The 20,381-nt window shown below is 44.4% G+C and overlaps 2 protein-coding genes across 10 annotated transcripts in view; one reads left to right on the forward strand and one right to left on the reverse strand.

Annotated features, from left to right (window-relative positions):
* Positions 1-20,381, forward strand: part of RECQL5 (RecQ like helicase 5) — a 37,592-nt gene that overhangs the window by 9,214 nt on the left and 7,997 nt on the right. For all 8 annotated transcript variants that reach the window (XM_030287212.4, XM_030287216.4, XM_030287215.4 and 5 more), the window contains one exon: positions 19,810-20,037. In XM_030287212.4, coding sequence (XP_030143072.4) covers positions 19,810-20,037 — 228 coding nt within the window. The remainder of the gene's footprint in view (positions 1-19,809; positions 20,038-20,381) is intronic.
* Positions 634-16,801, reverse strand: SMIM5 (small integral membrane protein 5). Of its 2 annotated transcripts, XM_072937110.1 has the most exons (6): positions 16,075-16,801; positions 10,155-10,233; positions 9,592-9,732; positions 7,822-7,975; positions 2,593-6,420; positions 634-1,330 (listed from the first exon to the last, which is right to left on the reverse strand). In XM_072937110.1, exons 4-5 carry the CDS (start codon positions 7,946-7,948, stop codon positions 6,299-6,301), a joined length of 249 nt encoding a protein of 82 aa, XP_072793211.1. In that variant the 5' UTR covers positions 7,949-7,975; positions 9,592-9,732; positions 10,155-10,233; positions 16,075-16,801; the 3' UTR covers positions 634-1,330; positions 2,593-6,298. The 2 variants fall into 2 exon arrangements, with proteins under 2 accessions (XP_072793211.1, XP_072793212.1); XM_072937111.1 differs by lacking the exon at positions 10,155-10,233.

The following is a 20,381-nucleotide window of genomic DNA, read 5'->3' on the forward strand; positions in this document are numbered from 1 at the left end:
CTTTGCCCAAAGTCATGGTGATGCTGTGAAATAGCTGCTGGGAGACTTCTTGTTCTAAGAATTTGATCCACTTGTCTGAGGAGCTCTGCCCCTTCTGGGGTGTGTTCCCAGACCACAGATGGTTGCTGTAGCTGGGTTTTGTATAATCATAGAATGGTTTTAAATTCAACTCTCTGCCATGGGCAGGGACACTTTCCCCTAGACCAGGTTGCTCCAAGCCCCATCCTACCTGGCCTTCCAAGAGATGGGGAATCTATAACTTCTCTAGGCAACCTGCCCCAGTATCTCACCATGCTCAAAGTAATAATCTGAGTAAGGGAATATCACTGACATAATCAGAAATCACCCCTCCCAGACTTTTTCTTCCCTTACTCAGCTTGATCCATTCTTCCAACTGTATATCATGGGGTGTGCATCCAAGAGTCACATATTGCAGCACGCCTGGCCTGGCTTCCCTGCTCGTAACTCTACAGGAGACTGAGGTGCTGTGGAAAGCAAAGCCACGTTGCATTTCTTTTTACATATTGAATTAATACAGTTCTACTCACTATCCAAATAGTGAAAGCAAACTCAAACTCTGACCTTGCAAGGTTATAATTAAGAACAAATAAAGACAGACTGTGTACTGGCAAGTAAGTTTTTGCATAGTGTATTTAGGCCTGAGTATGACAGGAGAACAATGGTCTGAGCTACTTTTAGAGAGTGGGTTAAGACAAAGCTTTCAGTGGCCAGAGTTTCCTACCGCCCTTCTGCAAGGTGAAAAAAAGCCCCATCCCACTCAGCTCCAGCAGCAGAACACATTTTTATCAGCTTTCGGTGGTGGCTGACCATTTGCCATCTCTATCTGGTGGTTTTACTTTAAAGATGAAAATCTTGAGAGACAAGTTTACTTTGGTATTTGTTGAATCTTGCAGTTCCTGAATCCAGACAGGCTCGTGTATTGAGTTTGCTGTGGCCTGCAGAACAACTTGCTGGCATTGAGACATTGCCACTGATGTAGGGAAGTTGCATGGAGAGAAATAACCACCCAGGGGGCGAGATGAGAGTTTTCTGTGAACAACACAATCAGGTTGTACCCAGGCTAGTTCTTGCTCAGCTGTACCAAGTTCTGTGTCCCCACTTTGCTGGCTATGAGCTGTCCCGCCTGCGCCTTGGAGATGTGCAGCACCCAAAGATAGCAGCAAATAAAATGAGAGCAATAAAAACAAAACAGAAGATGCAAATCACCACCAGCCCTCCAAGAGCCCAATCACTTGTTGCAATCAGTCTCTTTAGGTCTTGCAGATCTGAGGATGCCGCTTGCTCGAGTGACATCCTGGCTTCCACCCTGCTGGGGGCAACAACAACAGGGTCAGGTCTTGTATTCTCTCCATACCTTCAGCAACAGCCCCAAAACCAGTGCAGGTATGCGTGGTGTCTGTGCCTGCAGGCATCCCCCTCCAAAAGGAAGGTCACCCTTCACAGAAATTGGAGCAGAAACTAGAGGAAATACAGCTGAGACTGGTTTAACAATCAGATCTGCGGAGATGTAAAGAGGAAAAGCTGCGTGCTCTACAGCTTTTTGGCAATTGAGATTTATTTTAATCGTAGCTTATCAATATTTTCAATAATACAGTGTCTCTCCAGCATGTTCAATATAAACTCTTTGTCAGCTGTACAGCCTATACATGAAAGACAAGTATTCAGTGGGAGAAATTCTTTAATACTATTGGAAGGATCTCTAAAACGAAGAATTGGGGGCTTAAACTCTGAAGACACAATGGAGCTTAAATGAACACTTATTTAAAAACAAACAAGCAAAAAATTCGAACAGTAATAAGCAAGGATCATGTACAACTTTTCTTCCATAGGGCTTAGAATAGTCCAATTATGTTTTAAAAGGGTGTCCTGCTAATGGAGTTTGCTTTATTAATGGTTTCTGTTACTCTGCAATAGAAGTATAAGTTTTCCTCCCACAAGGAGGTCCAGTAATAATTTAAACTGGGATCTCACTTGCTCTTTCACTGATACTTTGAATAATGACTTCACTGTCAGTTTCTAAAGAACATCCAGCATCTCTTTGTGAGCATCTTGTGGTTTTACTAAAGCTTCCTTGCTTCTCAAGGGAAAAGTTGGACTATCTCACACTTTCTTGCAAATGTGACTATGCAGATGTAATACAGAAAGAAATATTGGTTATTTTTCAAAAGTTCCTTGACTTTCTGCCTCTTATGTCTGTATCCTCCCTATTCTAAGGAAAAGAATTATTCCTGTAAAGTGTTTCATCTTCAGCAGGCTGGGTTTGACTTGAAGCACAAGCTCACACTTGCTGAAGTTTTTGTTTCTTTCTCAACAGCCAGATTCATTCAGTTCATGGTTTGTTTTCTGGGTAGATGGCAAATCACTTTGCTCATTCTTTAACCAACCAGCACACAGGACATCAAAGCTGTTCTGGATTCTTTTCCCTTCAAAAAGGAGGCAGCCTAGATATAAGTTCCACAGACACAAAGGCAGAAATCCTGTGGGACTGCACACCCCGGGAAGTTACTGTCTCTTTTGCTAAGTGCAGTTCACCTCCCAGAATAGGAGAGCTGTATGATATTTTATAAATACCTGGTGCTGTTGTGGTTTGTAGTAGGCGTTTCCTCTGTTGCCTCCTCTTCACCCCCCAAGAGATCTTGGCCTGTGGTGAGGGACCCCTTGTACCTGGAGACTTGTAGAGGTAGCCTGGAAGTTGCCTCTTTGGGCTGAAGTAAATGATTAACAGCTGATTAATTCCTGCAAAGGTGTGGCTAATCTAATCAAATCAAAGGCCTTGAACCTAACTAAAAAGTCCTAATTCAGCTGCTCCTCAGACATTTCTTCCTTTTCATGGCTTTATCCACTCCTACAGCTGTTGCAGGCCCACTGTGGCCTCTGTTTGGGGCAGGCTGCAGGATGTGGTGGAGAGAAGAGGGCTGTGTTTCCTGGATCCCAACTGGGTCTGTGTTCCAAGCTCCAGTAGGAGACTGGAGTGAGGCGGAACAGGACTGCCCTGCAGTCCAAAATTCATTGTGACAGTTTAGGTGAATAAACCCATTCCAGAGCAATGCACTGCTGTGGGCAACAATAAAACTCTTCATCCCTTTCCTGACTGGAGAAGACCAGAGGGATGGTGCTGGAGAGAGGAGGGAGGGGAGAAGGAGGATTGTGGTGTGTGAGAGTGCCTGTGTGTAAAAGGAAACTTATTTTTCACAAGCCAAGCAAACCAGAGGGATAATGTTACAGAACAGAAGCTATTCCATTAAGTCATCAGTAGAACTTCAACCACTTCTGCTGGAGGGGTTGGCCTTGCTGGATCTTTGAGGTTCCTCAGGGAAAGAAACAATTTCAACACTTTTTATTATTACAACTGAAGTAACAGTATTCCTGTGCAGTTCCTCCTAGGCTTTCACAATATAAATGGCAGTTGCTATGTTAGAAGCAGCCTTGCCTTATTCTGTGCTTTTCTGAATTTCCCTCTGCAGGTTGAAACAGGAGGATCCATCCTCACTGCTGCTCCCTATAGGTGCCTGTATTTGAGTACTGATCAAAGCCAAAACACAAAAGTTTGTGTGAGTGCTGAGCAGGGGCCCAGGTACCAGCAGGTTTGTAGTCAGCAGAAGCTGAAGAGCTGCAGGAAGCTGGGCACTTGGTAGCATTTTTCAGGCTACCCTGAATGCACACAAGAAAGCAGCAGATCAGTCAAACAACTGGCATGTCTGAATCCCAGCTGTAGGAATAGTCCAGCTGAGTGCAGTGGTACAAAATAGTCCAAAGCAGAACATTAAGCCTGTGAGGTCCAAACAAGTGTGTAGAAATTGACTCCCTCTACATGATAGCTGGTCCTTTGCTCCAGAAAGCCACCTGAATCCTTTAGAAGATTGCCTGTTTTTCTTTCCTTTCTTTAACAGTGCTATGTTTATTCTGTTTCTAATTCAGGAACTCGCAGTGGCTGAGATAAGACAGGAGCCATTTCTCTTGTTCCTCTGCCTGGTATCTGTCAGTGGTTTAACTTATACCACCACTGGGAAACATGCATTTGTGGCTTTTCTTGTTGAGATAAGGCCTGGCAGCTTGCTCTCAGTGACAGCAACTTGTCAGCCCTTGGTGTGTGTCCAGCCTGCCAAGCTTCCCCTGCCTTTGCACAGGCTGGCTCCGTGCTGCTGGAACAGCCCTCAGTGGGATGCTGTCCATGTCTGCAGCTGGCACTGTCTAGCACAAGCCTGGAAAGAAAGTGAGCTCTGTTCTTCCCCGGGACTCGTGACTTAATCTAGATACAAAAACATCTGTTGAGTCTGTCTCTGCAAAACTGAGGCTCCTAATGTCACTTTGATTGCCACTCATTTGTGAGTGAAAAGAGCAAAGACTTATGTGACAGGAGGTTGGTGTGATGCACCTCTGAATGTTTAAATTGATGCTGTGATCGAGATTGTTTCCTCCTAACATGTTGGTTAGCAGTGAAAGGTTTGGGATAGCATAATAAAATTTTTCTATTTATTTTCTTTTTTTTTTTTTTTACACTTTGTTGTCTCAATATAACTGTGCATGCAGTAGCTCATGCTAGTGCAGTCTGCTCTTGGCAGTTGTCAAGTTGAGGCTCAAATATTTATTTCTAAAGAACATCCTCATTTTCTACTGGAAAGTTTTGCTTTTTATTAATTTAAAAGTAACACTGGTAATTTCAGGAATTTTATTTTTCTTATAATTCTTAGACTATTCACTGTGCCTCTGGCTGCAGATATATTCCAACGTGCAGCAGTACAAAAATACCAAATACCTAGATCCAGTTTGTTGGCAAAAAATAAAGTGCATTAAATACATAAGAAGCTGATGTAATGTGCCTTTTACTAATATGGGTGCAGGCAACAGAGAAAATACATATCTTTACAGAGTTTTCTTTATTTTCTGTACCTCCTGAAGTGTAAAGAGTATTTTAAAACCCATTGCTAAATCCTTGATGATTCTGTTCTCCATAGCTCAATGTTGACTTTGTTACGTATGCTTAGATGGGATACAGAGGCAAAAGATGACGTCTCTACATGCATGTAATTGTTTATACCTTCAAAAAAGGTGGTTGGTCTCCCATTTGGGGCTGAAACACCAGTGGTTCAGAGTTTAGTGCAGAATTGTGGCCTTCTTGTGCTGTGCCACAGCCTTGTATGTCCGTAAATCCCTTTCGGAAGTTCACCAGAGTGTAAACCAAACATACACAGTGGCTGCAGCATGGAAAAGGGATTTATTTGCACTTGTTAACTCCAGCCCAACAGCCCATTCTTGGCTCTGCTCTGTCACAGTGCCCACTGTCAGCTGCTGCACACATACCCTGAAGTGATGGTTCCCATCACATGTCACTCCTCCGAAATGCCTCTATGCTTGCTCATAAACACACCCCTGGCATCATGTTCATGTCTACTGAAATAAACTGCACACAGTGCAGGGAGTCAGGCACACAGATCCCTCAAGTAAGGATTGGGATTTGTTCATCTCCTAGAGTTCCCATGTTCTGCAAGAACCATTCATCTGCAATAAGCAGAAGAGTGGAACCACAGGGGGTGGAGAGGGAGCATGTTGAGCAGAGAATGATCAAAATAAACCATAGGATTGGTGAGTTTTTTCCCTTTTGCCTTCATGTTTCTATTTACAAAGAGTATTCCACATGGTTTGTTTTCTTCTTTGGCAATTTCCCATCATCATATCACCAATGAAATGACACCAGGGGCAGCTGTTACCAGCTGTACTCAGAGCCTCAGCTGGCACATCTGGATGAGAGGGTCCACCATTTGTTTTCAGCTGATATCTCAGCTAAGTGTGTCTCCTGCAGCAGGTTTGGCCTTGATCCACGATGACCTGAGCAATTGGACCTCCCAGTGGTGTCAGTGGGTTTTGCTAACACTCGGTACCATCCTTCTGGTGAGGAGAGCAGGCAGTGCCTCGTGTGTGGCTGTGTGTGTGGCCTCTGCTTTGCTCTGTGGCTCTGTGTCCCAGGGGGAATCCTCAGCTGGTCCAGCTGCAGGGCTATCTTTGGAAAAGCTCTCTCTTTTCTCAGCAATCTGTGTCCATGCCCTATCCCCCCATCCCAGCCCAGAAGAGGGACACAGTGATGGTAAAGGAGCTTTACCTTTCTGGTCACAGTAGTGGCTGTTACAGAGAGAAGGAATTCCACGCTGTGATTTCTGGTCCTTTGAGTCATGTTAATTAATATTGTTATTGCCATTTTCAGTGGGCTAGTGTGGAAAGTCATTCCCATAGCACTGAATCATGATGTCCAGGCATGTCCTCGATAGCAGGTTGTGTCACTTCATGAATGGGCAGCTGGGCGGACTTGGCTCTTCCTGTGTCTGGGATCAGGGCGTCCATCACAGCCACAGCAGCTGTAGCAGCAGCAACTGCAGGCAATGATCGTGAGCACCAGCACAGTAACTGCGAGAGAAACAAGGGATATTGCTTCATAGCATAGGAACAATCCCTGCAGAGTAACCCTGTGTCTCCTCCAAATTGTTTGGGGAGCAGCAAAATGAGCAAAGCCTGGTTCCTTGAGAATTTGTTTTGCCCTATATCCCCATCTTCCTCCTCCTAAATTCCTGCTCCTTTGTATTGGTTTTCCATTTAATCTGGACAATCATTACCAGGCATTTTGAGACCTTAAGAGCTACATTCCAAACCACATGAGGGTTTCTTGAGCCACTTAATGGGCTGTTGTTTGGGAGCTGACATGCAGTACCTAAGCACAGCTATGTTCCTGGAAAGGATGAAAGTCCAGCTTTGGATTTCTGAGTAACCAGACTTGAGGGAGTTGGTATTTGTGGCAGTTGTATTTCTGAAGAGTGAGTTCAGCATGCTCTTTAAGCATAGAGATTCACGACTGGGTTGGATTTACTCTTCTGTATTTAGCTTGAAAAAATAAGATACTTCAAATGCAGGAGTTTGTTTCACAGAAGAGTGGCCTAACTTACTGTCCTCTACTCTAGCTAGGATGGCTGGTGTTGGCAGGGATATGTTAGTTTATCTGGAGTAGAAAAGGATGACATGTTCCATCCTGCAGAACATGTAAGAGTGTGAGCATGCCTCTGTGTATGCACGTGTTCCTTTAAAGCCTGGACCTGGGCTGCCAGGTAACGTGACCTCTGGGGAACCAGCTGTAGGGATGAACCAAATAAAGCAGCAGGTATGATATTGTGAATTCCAGCCCAGGGAGGAGTGTCCAACTGAATACACACCCTTCCTTTGGCCGGGAGCAAGCCCTGTCTTTGAGGAGCAGGGCCTGTCTTCCTTCCTGCTTATTTTCCCATTGTATAAACAAACTTCATCCTCCTTGCTCCAGCAGTTCTTGATCCAGTTGTTATTCCTTCCATGCCATCCCCACACAGAGCAGCAGGAGGAATCTTGCCATTACCAGAGGAGAATAAATAGGCTCATCTGAAGCATATTGGCTTCCACTGAGCCAATACAAGAATGACATTCAGAGCCCCTCTTAAGTATCTTCTGTGGTAGGGAGATGCTCTAGTACCATTTGTTATAAACTGTCTTCTATGCATCAGAACATTACAGCAGCTCTGGGTTGGTTAAAATATTGCTGATTTAACTGATGTTTAAAATGGGAGCTTTTGGGAAAGCTGCACTGTTTCCTGCCATGCCCTGCAACCATGTAGAGGTACATGTTGAGTATTAAAAAATTACCTAGGAATTAACCTGGGCTTTAGAGCACAGCCTAGAAAACAACAGCCAACACCACCAACCCACTTATATAGCCTGTGGAGCAAGTTGCCCCCATAGGAGAGGAGAGAAATTCTGACACCCCTTTGCCACCATCCACAAACTCACCAATAAACAGAAGAACCACACAGAAGCTGACAATCTCCACTGGCTCAGCCTTGGGCAGTTTCTGGAGCTTAAGGAGAAACTTCTCACCAATGGCTTGAACTTCCTTCAGAAAACCTTCAGAAGACATTCTGTCACAACCTCTCCAGGCTTTATGCTGCAGGAGAACCAAACAGAGAATAAACCTTTTCACTGACTAATGCTAGGGAGCTGCCAGCCTTCTTATACAGCCGGTGATCACAAGGAAAACAAGTTTATCTGGTCTCAGTCCTTGCTCCCAGTAGCTAAGGTGGAGGACTATTAATTGTCTACGTGTTCTGGCTCTGTTTTAATTTCAAAATCCAGCTTCGAGGGTGTTTTTGTCAACTACTGTTAAGCAAAGTCCAAACGGTGTTTCTCCTACAAGGACACTTCTTCCAGCAGGCACTGAGTTAGACTGGACAGTGCCTGCCCTTGGCTCTCACCCAGTCAAAGCATTTTTTTTCCCAGTTGTGCTAACTTGTCTTTCCAGAAACAAATGCAATTCTAACCCAACTTGAATTCTCAGTGCTGAACTCCACTGTACATAGTCTTCAGTTGTTTGTTACTGAGTTACACGAAGTAGACTCCCTTGGAGGCTTCTTCACTTTGAGCTACAGAACCCCCCTTCAAAAACAAAGGCATTTACCTCAATACAATAACATTAATAACCTTTTATTAACCAGTTTTACTGTATGTGATACTAAAAGTTAAAGTCTGCATTCACTAGGGACAGCTGGATGCTTTTCAAGCTCTTACAGATGAATGCAATTTTATAAAGAAAGTTAAATTTAGTTTTGGGGTTTTTTTTATTTTAAGCCACAGAGCAATATATGAAATGAACAGTGGATTCCACCCATCACTGCTGATGATAAGCAAAGCAAAAGCCCCTGAATCTGTCAGGGAGATACCTCCCTTGTGGAACTAATCACACCTGCCCTGCTCAGTAATCTTAGGCCTTCTTTATTCCCAGAGTGATGATCAGGAGCTATTGTTACTGAAAATATTATTAGTCAAACTAAAGTGCCTCAGTTTTGTCACCAGTATTTGTTGTTCTTTTACCCCATTAACAAGATTTTAGGAAGCATTGCAAAAAACTAGCTGGCATAGGACCTATGGATCTTCAAATTTTGCTTCAGTCAGGAACTGGAATTGGATATTTCTGAGAAATAGCCATAGTTCCACCTAAAACAAGTGTTTGGACAGGTCAACATTTGAATGGGTTATAACTCTTATTTCATTACTATATCAAAATGTACTGGTTTGTGTGTGTTGTAACAGGCTACACTGGGTTTTGGGACTTGAACAATGTAATTTAATATCCTGATCTTGGTGATAACACAAAGCCAAGTGACCAAGACAGCACTTCCAGAACAAACCAGCTAGTCCCTTACTGCATATCTGGCTTGGTTACTCAAACAAATGGATGCTTGGAGTTCAGTTTTTCTAAACACACTGAGGACAGAGAGACCTTGGCTGTTCCTTTGCATGCTGGGCTTAAGTACTACAGCGCCAAGTTAAATTAGTTTTGTATGTTTATGCAATTCAAAAAGGGTTTTCTTTGTTCTTTTAAATCCAAGCTAAGGAATAAAAATCGGAACCAGCTGGTTTCTTAGAAATGGGGGTGGATGGAAAATCTGCATCCACAGAAAGATCACCGTGCAACTTAGGAAGGAGGCAGAGCTGTGGTCTTTTGACCTGAAAAGGTCAGTTTTAAGACTAGGGTTAAATACTTCTTTCCAGATGATTGCATACCCCAAGTGAGCTTCTCCAGAAACGGCTGTTTTATCCTTAGTGCTGCAGGAATCTGTGTCAACAGGTTTTCAATTTTGTTTCCATTCTAAGAGACGGTGGAAGAGGCAGAGGTGAAATGATTTGTGTTTTCTCTTCTTGGCTCTAGAATAAAAAAAAATTAAAAAAATAAAATTTCTGGCTTTAACATTGTGAAAATGTTTCTTCCCTTTGGAGTTGTTTCTGCCTGCCCAGCTCTCCTCATACCAAATTTGCTGTAAACTTCCATGCCATGCTTTGGCTTGCACCAGAAGCAACAAGTATAAGAACCAGGTTTGTGAAATTTGGTTATACATGCAGAATTACTGACCAGGATTGCAGAACTCCATGTGGATTAGCAAAGTGCTTAGTCAAAATTGATAAAGCCTGTCTCTCTAATGAACATTCCACTCTGCCCATGGTACCTCATCTTGGAGCTAAGTGAAGGAGTTTTTATTCTAAAACTTGCAAGGAATGTTGCTTGTTTACCTTGGTCTGAATTATATCAGGGACAAAGTTTGATGGTGGTGGTGCAGTCTCCAACCTACCTGTGAGGAAGCAAATGTTTTTCTGATTGACTGCACTTTCTGCTGTTTCCAAGGGCTCTCTGCTTTGGGATTTCTGCTTCTGCAGCAAGGTAAAAGGGTGAAGAATAAAATAATTGTTAAAGGCAAAAAGTAAAACTCCCCCAAGAGAGCCAGTTACATTAATGGACTTTTGTATGTTCCATTCTACTTATGATGTAAAATCTTTGTTCAGGGCTAGTTTTGATGTGACCTTTTCCCAATTGATTTCAGTCAGTGGAACCAAGATTTTACCTTTGAGATGAGCACAAGGGTAAGGATAGTGTGATTTAAACCAGTTGTCTTATGCATCTGCTTAATTTACAACACAAAGGTGATGACATTAATTACAATAACAGAGTGGAGCTGTGAGAATTAATTCCTTATGTTTTATTATATTGTGTTTAAATAAGCTTCCAGTCACCAACTGTAGTAAAGGCCAGGTGGTGCAGGATATTCAGCTGAAGCATTATTATTAAAACATGGAGGTCTTAAGAGGTTTGAAACTTAAGGATGTGGGCCTTAACAGTTTACCTTCAGGCTGTTTTAGAGCCTGGAAGAGCCACTCGAGTTAATACCTCAGAGATTCTCAGGGGTTTGGAGTAAACATAATTGTCTGCCAGTGTTTTCCTCAATTGGGAATTTCTTCTTGCTCATCATTGTCCTTCCTCAAAACTTCACCCACCCATCTAGAGGATGGGAACCCTCTAGAGCAGAGGAGACTTGGCTGTAGGGCAGCAGAGCTAATGTAACTCATCCATAACACACTGTCAGACTGATGTCAGGAAATTGTGCTCCACGGCTGTAGTTAAAGCTCACGTGAAGTGAAAATCAGATGAAGAGAGGCAAGATTAGAATCTCACATAGAAAAGAAAGTAACACAATGTCTTGTCACAGACAGTTTGTGACATCCTGCTGGCATGGGGTGGCAACCTGAAATTCATGGTTTTGACTTAAGAAGTAACTCATCTAACTCAGTGATGCCAGTGGAACTAGATCATTAAACCTTTCTGCCCTCTAATGTTGCAAGACCCAGCAGGGGGAAGGAAAAAAACCCAAATAATTTAATTTGGGTTTATTTGGTTTTGAGGAAAAAAAGGCCCATTCTGCCACATGCCATGAGTTATTAGCCTTGGTTGAAAGGACAGAGCACAGAAATGATGCAGGGGAATGGCAAACAGCTGCAGGTGTGCTGCTCAACTGCAAGGATTACATGACCCTGTAAAACCAAAGTGCACGTCCTGTGTTTAGGACTTACATAGATTTAGATTCCCAGAAAGCACTAATGCAGATTCATCTTGCTGTGCCCACTGAAGAAAGCTGTGAAAATTGCCATAATAGCACTGAAATTATCTTTCTAAGTTGTTTTAGTGGACTCGTGCCAAGCCGAAGCACTTAAAGAAGTTGGCTGCTCAGCCCCTTGGAGAATAAAGCCATTTAAAAGCCTCAATCTAGACATTCAAGAGAAAAGCCTCCATCAAGGTTCCTTTTTGCTGTCAACTGGCTGCATGTGGAGGCTTCTTTTTCCAAGAAAAAGAGCTTTGGGGTGACCATGTACAGTGGGGTCTCACATTTCTGTGTCTGCCTGAAGCTGGTGAGGCTGCTGTGAGTCTTTTAGAATTGCTGTACATTTTGGTTTTTCGTTTTTGCTCTACATTTGGGTTTTTTGGTCTGTCCTGATCTGTGTGTGGACACAGTTGCAATCCAAAGGTGAACTGTAGGAAGTGGGTGAGCTAAAATTTACCGCTGAGAATGAGACACTTGTTTAGGCATAAGCCTGGGGGTATTTGAGCAGCCTTTTTTAGTGCAAAAAGTTTGTGCATTTAAGTTTGTGGTTTAGCCCCAGGACTGCAAGTTAGTAAATACAGGCAGTCTCCCGAGCCTGCCAGTGATGCTCCCTGGTTGTGTGACTTTGGGTAAATCATCACATCCCACTGTTGGGTGACTTCATCTCTGCAAGACAGCGGAACATGGAACCACATCAGAGATTTGTTTGTTAATTGTTGGGTGTCCAAGTTTCCAGCATGCTTGGGAATCTTTAGATAGAAAGGCAACAAGTCCCTGGTTTTGCAGTTACAAACTGAACCGGCCATTATTTTGCTCAGTACTTTGTACACTTTGTTCACTGAACCTGTTTAGAATAGATGCAAGTGTGGTTTCCACTCTTATTTACTCCTAACTCAACCATGCTCCTCATACTGTTCTTGCCATAATCCTGATCCATTAGTTTTATTGTGCTTGCATAAGTTTGTTGCTCTAGTAACCTAAAACTGGAGATAAAGCTTTGGAGGGGAGAATTTCGGGGGGAACAAGAACCCGCCAATGCCTTTAGTCCTAATGCAGCAAGTCCCAGTGACAGTGAGTTGGCTCTCCTCCACTGCCCACTGCCCACAGCAGGACTGCTCCAGAGACCTTAGAAAGCAGAACCTTCTGATCTTCCCATCAAGTAGAATGCCACAGCAACATTCTCATTGGAACCTTGGCTTTTCCTTAAGACTGGGGCTCTGAAGAAGCAACTGTTGTGTTGCTCTTACTCAGACTAGTCCAGTAAATTGGTGGAAATTGGACCTGTACAGGGATGGGAAGCCTGTATGGATTGTGGGGGCTTATCTGGTAGGAAATCTTACAAGGCAAGCCCAACCTCATGAAAGGAGGGTGCTAAGCAGCCAAAGTGGAGGGGATGCTTTTTATTCTGGTCTAAAACTCTAAAATAAGCTCTGACTGTACTTGGCCACTTTTTAAAGAACATGAAGGCTTGGCCAGTTTTAAAACATACCAGCTTTGTTCTTGGTCCCTGAAACGTCCTTCTGATTTTATATGGATAAGGTCTGCAGTACTTCCTGTTCTCAAACAATGCTGGGTTGCTAGGTGTGCCTACAGTGTGGATGCATTTTGGCATAACGTGTCATAATTCCTGCATGATTGTTTATTGTTCTAAGCTTTTAGTGTACTGCTGAGATGAAAAGGGCCATAGAAATGCAGTTGCATTATCAGTGCATGGCTTTCCCTCATCATTGTTAATGCAGTGTTTGCTGCCATGACTGTAGTTGACCAGCCATGTGAATCTTAACTATAGTTCAGACAAGCCCATTTTTCTTAAAACAGGAGTGCACAGAGACAGACAGACCTATAATTCATTCCCAAGCAGATGAAAATAGTTTCCAGTATCAAGAGAATTCAGCCCTTGAACAGCACACACCCAAACTGGTAAATTGTAGCTCCATGCCATGGGAGAAAAGCTGGGACTTTGTCAGTTGGTTTGGAACAGAAGGCCACACATTCCTGAGATTTTAAAGCTGCCCTGCCTGGGTCACCCTTTGGCTGGAGTACCCTATCATCTCCACCACCCACTATTTGGAGATGGGTTTTGAGGCAACACTGTAAATGTGCCTTCTCTTCCCTACAACCTAATATTAGATTAATGGTAAAAAGGCACTGAATTCACAGTTTCAGTAGCAGAGCTGCCCACTGAGGCACTGAGCTAGGAATCTTTACACCTCTGCAGATCACCCTGGTTTTCTCTAGTCCATCTTACAAACATGTCCACAAAACCCCATAATTCCTCACTACTAGAAATTTTTTAAGTGGGGAAACCAAAACACGGAGCCATCCAATGAAAGAAAAAGGTCAATTTTAAAAATAAACCTGTAGCTCTTCTACAAGAGAACTTTTTTTAGGGTTGGTGATGCTTGAATCTAGCCTGAAAGTCTATTCTAATATTAGCAATATATCCATTCCCCAGGAAGCTGACTGAGAGGTTGCTATGTGCCTGTGAAAGCCTTTTAGTGACTTCACAAACATAGTACGATCTTTCAGTAGTTGGTTCTTGAAGTCCAGCATCTGGATGCCCTGAGAGTGATGGAAACTCCTCCACCTTTTAACAGCCACCTCTGTGCCCTCTCCTTGAGCTCACATCTACAAGTCTCCTAAATTTACATGCATTTTTGAGTTTTTTGAAATATCCTGGACTAATCCTAGTAAAGGTGCCATTGGGGTGTAGGAAATGAAAAATCAAAATTTGCAGCAGCTGCTGCCTCAGGAGGAATTGATTGGAAGCTCATCAGCTGTGGCTGCATGGGGCAATGGGGAGAGGCTGCAGGGAGGTGTGGGGTGGGTGCTGCTCCTCACCCCTCCCAGCCCCTGCTGTCCAGTGGGTGCCTCTGGCCCACTGCAGGCTCTGTGCTCAGGGGCTTGTCAGAGAGGAGCCGCTCTATCAAACTTGGATTATTTTGTACCTTCATTCCCACACCCACTGTTGGTTGCAGTCAGGCTGAGGCCCATGAACTGTGACAGCTGTAACACAAGCCATGTCCCGCTGCTTTTATCCAGACATGTGTTTCACATTGCTGTGCCTCTCCCCCCACACATGAACAGCATGGCCGCAGCTGGACAAGCCCCCAGCCAAACCCATTAAGATTTTCTTTTGGCCAGGAAAATTTGGCATGTTTCTCTACCTCCTTCCCTCCCCTGCCCTTCTCCCCTCACTCCTCCCTCCTTATTTTTTTAATTTGTTGCTTCACTAAACTTTGTTTTTTCACATGCTTTATTTAAGAAACTCTCTTAACTTCAACAACCAACCTACACAGACTCTCCCTTAGCAGGGTGGAAACTTCCCTCCATCCCCTTGAGCCTTAGGGCCAGGCTGGAGGCCTGTGGGTCTGAACTACTACATCTCCTCACTCAGGCAGTTCCAATTCCATGTTTGTACAACACGTAGGTCAGAAAGACCTGCCCTCCATTCCTCGTTAATGGAAATGGAGAGAAGTGGAAATACCTGATCCTTAACATTCCTCCCTACAGGCATGTGTAGGATTGGGAAGACCTTTTTCTGTGAGAAATTGCTTTCTGCTCCTGTTTGTAAACAGCTGACTGCCCATGCACCTCTGAGCAGAGGCTGAGGGGGTCTCAGCTCAGTGCTGGAAGCTGAGCTGCAGCTCAGTTTGGAACTTCCAAACAGAGAAGTCAACACCATATAGCAGAAAATGGGGATTTATAAGGCCAGTCTCCATTACCAGGCCCTCTTCCCAGACCCAACAGCGAAACAGAGATGGGAGCACAGGTGGACACCTCTGTAAAACCAAAGCCTAAACCAAAAAAATGTCTTTTTCAACCTAAATGATTATGTTGTATAATTTCATGTATTTAGGTGATCCTTTTGCTCTTCCTTCCCTTCTCACTGCATTCAAACTTGACAGTCTGGTTACTGTAAACCATGAGCTGTGTATGTACATGACCGTGTCTCTCAGAGCAGTGGGTTCTCACGCTGCTTTGAACACTAAATCAGCATCTGTGCCTGATACACTGGCTGAATTATTTTTCTTTTTTAAATGTTCTCATTAGCAACTCCGTAAAATCTTCCCAGTTATTTCTATTGGACACAGATGCTTAACTTGCACAGCGTGCTAGTTCCCCGACCAGGGTTTGTTTTCTAAGCTCTCTGCAGCAGGATTTTGGGGGATAAAACTCAGCTGCAGCTGGGAGGAGCTCCGGGAAAAGCTGTGGCTGGCACCCCTCAGGTTTCCAGCCTGCCTGTGCTCCCCGCTAAGGACACGCACAGCCTGGACCCAGCACACCACCTATTTCTGTACAGGTCACCAGCTGATCAGGACATCCATTCCGTACGAGCACAGAAACCCGAGCAGCCTGCCTTTGTCACCGGCGGAGGAGTTGCAGGGTCCCGCTCGGGCTCCTTTTGTTACAGGGCGGCCGCGGCGCAGCTCTCCGCAATCCCATTAAAAGCTTTTCTCCTGCCACCTCTGCTCCTCGGTGTCCCTGGCAAGCAAATTCCGCCTCCCAAGCTCTGCTCCGAGCCTGACGGAGCAGGGGGAGCTCCCCAGGCTCCAGCCCCTCGCTAAGCAGCGTGGGTGCCGCGATTGACCGAGGAGCAGCGATGGCTCAGCCTTACCCCGACCGCGAGCTCTGCTTCTCCTCTTGTTCTTTCCGTCTTCTTAAACTTTCACGTCATCTCTCCCCTCATTCTGGCTCCTTGCGGCTCGCTGCTCGTTCGGCTCCTCTCTGCTCCGCTGCTGACAGCCAGCTGTTGTCTCTGCCTTTCTTTTTTTTTTTTTTTTTTTTTTTTTTTTTTTTTTTTTTTTTTGTTGCTGGTTGTCGTGGAGATGCGAAGTTTCGTGTTACATGTGTGCCAAAGAGGGAGGGAGAGGAGCCACGGCAGGCTGAGCCGGAGCCGCTGCCAGCTCCCCGGGCCGCCCGAGGGCCGGCACTTGTTGCTGGCTTCCTCTGTGCATCTCCTCCGAGAGAGGAGTTTCTTCCTTACCTTTGAATGACGGCTTTTTTTTCGATAGTTTGAGGCGATGTTGTTAAAGCAAGTAACTTTTCTTTATGCTGCCCAGTTTCCTTCCGGCTCCTGGTGAAGGAGCTTTTCTCCTGTGCTCATTGAAAGGGCACAGCAAGTATTCACAAGGGCAGAGCAGCGCTGTGAGAGACCTGCCCCGAGCAGGGCAGCAGGGACAATGCTGGGGTGGTGAGTTTGCTGCTGGGATGGTGAATTTGCTCCGTGTCCTTGGCCAGGTCATTTACTCTCCTGATGCTGAGCTTTTAGCTTCTTGTGTTCTGGAGACAGCTGACTGTCACTGTCTTGTCTCAGAGGGTGAAGCTCGGGTGATGAAGAAAGGACACAATCCTTCAGACAGGTGCAAAATTAGAAGTTCTCATCAACCTCATGACTTGCTCTTCCATTTGATAAAGCTCATTAAGTGCCTTTCACTTGACAACTGCATAACTAATTTGCCCTCATATGAGTTTTATCTTTTTTAACCCTTTCACTTCACATTATTCCAAGACTTGCCAAGTTGTATTTTTCTGATGAGGCTCTGTACCCTTTGGCTTATACAAGGGAATGCTTTTTTCTACTGTTTTTTTGGGAGAGGCAGAGCTTCTTTTAGGATATGTGACTTTGCTTCTTCTCTGGCTGTCCATCTGCTTCTCCTAATTGCAGGAATGGGGCTCCTGTTTTATGTGGTGTATAAAAACAAGAATTACCAAAACTACACAGGTGCAAGCTGTTTTGTGGTCAGTTTAGCACTTTCCTGAAATGTATTGCCACAGACAAAAATGTGTTAATAAACCTCATTGTTATTTGCTCTTCATCCCATTCCATAATGTCAGATGAGGGGGGAGGGGATGTCTGAAATGACATAATGATTTTATTTAGAAATTTTAGAGACCAGTGGTCAGCTCATACGCACTCTTTTTGAAGGGCAAAGGGGGACAAATAATACAGTTGCATATTTAAAAGATGCAATAATTTTAGGACATGTATAATAATGCAAACTACCATTAATTTATGTAAATCATTTCCATCTCGTGGGCATTAGTAAGGTGTTGGTGTGACAGGGAAAGCTTTCCCCTCACATGTTAATGCATAACCAACTATCTTGCAGGAGCTCTTGTGTTAAGCATTAATCCAGTGATTAACCCCAGCATCCCTGTTGGTAACTTCATTTTTTGCCTTTTGACCCTAATTACAGGATTGCAATTTTAGTTTTGCAACTGAATTTCTGTTATGGCCCAACTCCTGAACACCGTTGGCTACAGTGGGGCTGTGGCCCCAATCTGGGTAATTCTTCAGGAAGAAAAGGGCAATTGCAGAAGGTTGTGTGGAAAGGGCTTGGCTTTACAAGCCTGATGAGTTGGAAACTGGAACTCTAAATTCCAGTGAGCTCACAGCTGATCTCTGCTTCCACCAAAGCCCTCCGCTGGGGCTTCTAAAGGACAGAGGTGTGTGTGGCTATCCCTCCCCAGCATAAGCCTGGTGAGCTGTGGGAGAGGAGAGAGGGCTTGTCCCTCACTGAATGCCTCACTTAACTCTAATACAGATCAGTGCGTGCGAGGGGAAGAGACAGAGACTAATGAGAATGCCTGCCTGTTTTCTTTTGGGGAAACAAAAAGCTGACTTGCAGCTCGCTGACATTTCTGTAGTCACGTTGCATTGGCAAGCCAGGCAGCACCAGTAGTTCTTGTGGAAAGGCAGGACAAGGGTATCAAATGTGTTGCCCCCATCTCGGTCCCCCCACCCTTCCCCTCCGTGTGAAAGGAGCTCTTTGAGTGCAGGAGCAGAGTGAGTCAGTGTGGCTCTGCAGGGGGATAGAATGGCAGCTTTGTGGGAGCCTCTCCAGGCTTTGGTGCCCTGCACGCTGCAGGCACCCTGCTGCAGCCCCTTGCCTGGGCACTGCCAGCTCCCTGGCACTTCAGCACACTCAGGTGGCTGCTGGGGACAGGAACCTGTGTCCTGCTGCTGTGCTGCCTTCCAGATCAACCTCCCAGGCCCTGAGAAGGAGTGAGCTAGCAGCCACTGCAGCCCCTTACAGGGTTTGTTTGTGATGCTTTGGTAACGTGCAGTTGTGTTCCCTCCAGACACACAAAGACACAAGTGAAGAAGAAAACTGTGTTTGTTAGATCTCTGGCAAGTTTTGACGTGCCTTAAAGGGTTTAGAATAAGAGTAAATGAGATGCTTGCTCTCTTACTTTTCCCCTCTGTGACCCACTTTCTGCAGATGAAGTTGGGAAGCACCTTGGTAGAGAAGACAAATTTCCACCTTGTTTTTCCTTGTAGTGAAATAATTTTCTTCTAAAGTAACTTTTGTTCCCACTTGGCTGCAGGATTTGATCTCTAAAGGCCCAACAAAGTGAATGTTTTCTTAGACTTATTATCAGCATTTTAACTAACATACAACCAGCCACCTCTGCTGAGAAACTTTAGTTTAAAAAAATCTCCTCTAAATTGTGCTTTCTTTAAAAAAGGGGGGGAGAGTCACTGCCTGATCATTCTTTGGCAAAATCACTGTATTCCCTGGTTTAAGTTAGGGAGTGTTTTAGAAGAGAAATTATTTCCTGCCTGTATTTCTAGTGAGCATATTGTCACCAAATTCTTTTTTATGTACCCCAAAACAGTGATGCCTGCCAAAAATATTTTTAAATTTCTGGAAGAATCTAATAATCTTCTCATGGTTGGTTTGCTAATCCTGGTAAACTGGTTGTGCAATCCTGTGTGAGCAAATGAACTTGTTTTCATGCATGTAGGACTGACTCTACTCAAACTTTGGGTGCTGATCTGGAGCATGTATGAACCCATCAAGATCCAGGCTGTGTTATCTGAATAGTATTCCCTTGTGACCTCACTTTGGACTCTGTTTCTGGGACTTTCTTTACATTCCTGTGTCTTCAAATATATATTTCTTAACCTTCAAAACACAAATAATAAACCTAGAAACTCTGCAATGTGAGATATACTCTGAGGTGTAGTGATCAATGGGGCCTCTTTACCTACAGCCATCCTGATAGGACATGGAATATATTTAGGCAGCGACACAAAATTAATAACTGTATATTTAATCAACTGTTCCTTTTGCAGATCTCAAAGATCTGAAAGGGTTTAGCAGAAGAGATTAACACTGATAGTTTTTTACATATGGGGAAGTGAAGGCAGAGAGACTTGAAGCAAGGTGCCAGGAACAGAACCCAAATTCTGCTCTGGGGATTAAACCCTGTGATTCCTGCTGGAATAGTCATTCTCTGTGAAAAAACAAGACTCAAATCTGTATCTAAAGACACCCTCCATTTGGAGGGTAGAATTTTTGTGGGCAGAAGTGATAACCAGATGATTTTGCCTTGTGTTTCCAAGCTGTCGCCACGCTGCCATAGCGAAGTACTTCGGCGATGTCACCCCTCCTTGCAACAAATGCTGTGACTTCTGCAAGAACCCAGAGGCAGTGAAAAGGCAACAGGAGGCACTGGAACGCTGCAGCAACAGCTGGAGCAAAACCTGCATCGGGCCCACGGGGGCCTCCTGGGATAGCTACGACCCAGAGCTGTACGAGGGCGGGAGGAGAGGCTGCAGAGGCTTCAGCAGGTCTGTACCAGAGAGGTTACACTCATCTCACAGGAGCCATCAGAGAAAAGAGCATCCACCAGCTGCAGGCCCAGACACCTCTATTTTCAGCACATGTTTCTGTGTGGATGGTATTCTTCTGTAACTTTCTGGCAGCTGCAGCTGGAATTTCATTTTCCACACACTTTGGCAGCCTTGTTCACATTCGTGTCCCACAGAACCAAAAGCTGTTTTGACAGAGCTAAGAATTGCCCTGCACAATGTAATTGACTCAAGAAACTAGCCTGAAATTTTTGAAAGCAGCAAGTGGACTCAGCCTGCTCATAGTCACAAGGATCAAAAATGTTTAAAGTTGAGACCCAGGT

Source organism: Taeniopygia guttata, chromosome 18, assembly GCF_048771995.1.
Source record: "Taeniopygia guttata chromosome 18, bTaeGut7.mat, whole genome shotgun sequence".
In the NCBI taxonomy this organism is placed as follows: domain Eukaryota; kingdom Metazoa; phylum Chordata; class Aves; order Passeriformes; family Estrildidae; genus Taeniopygia; species Taeniopygia guttata.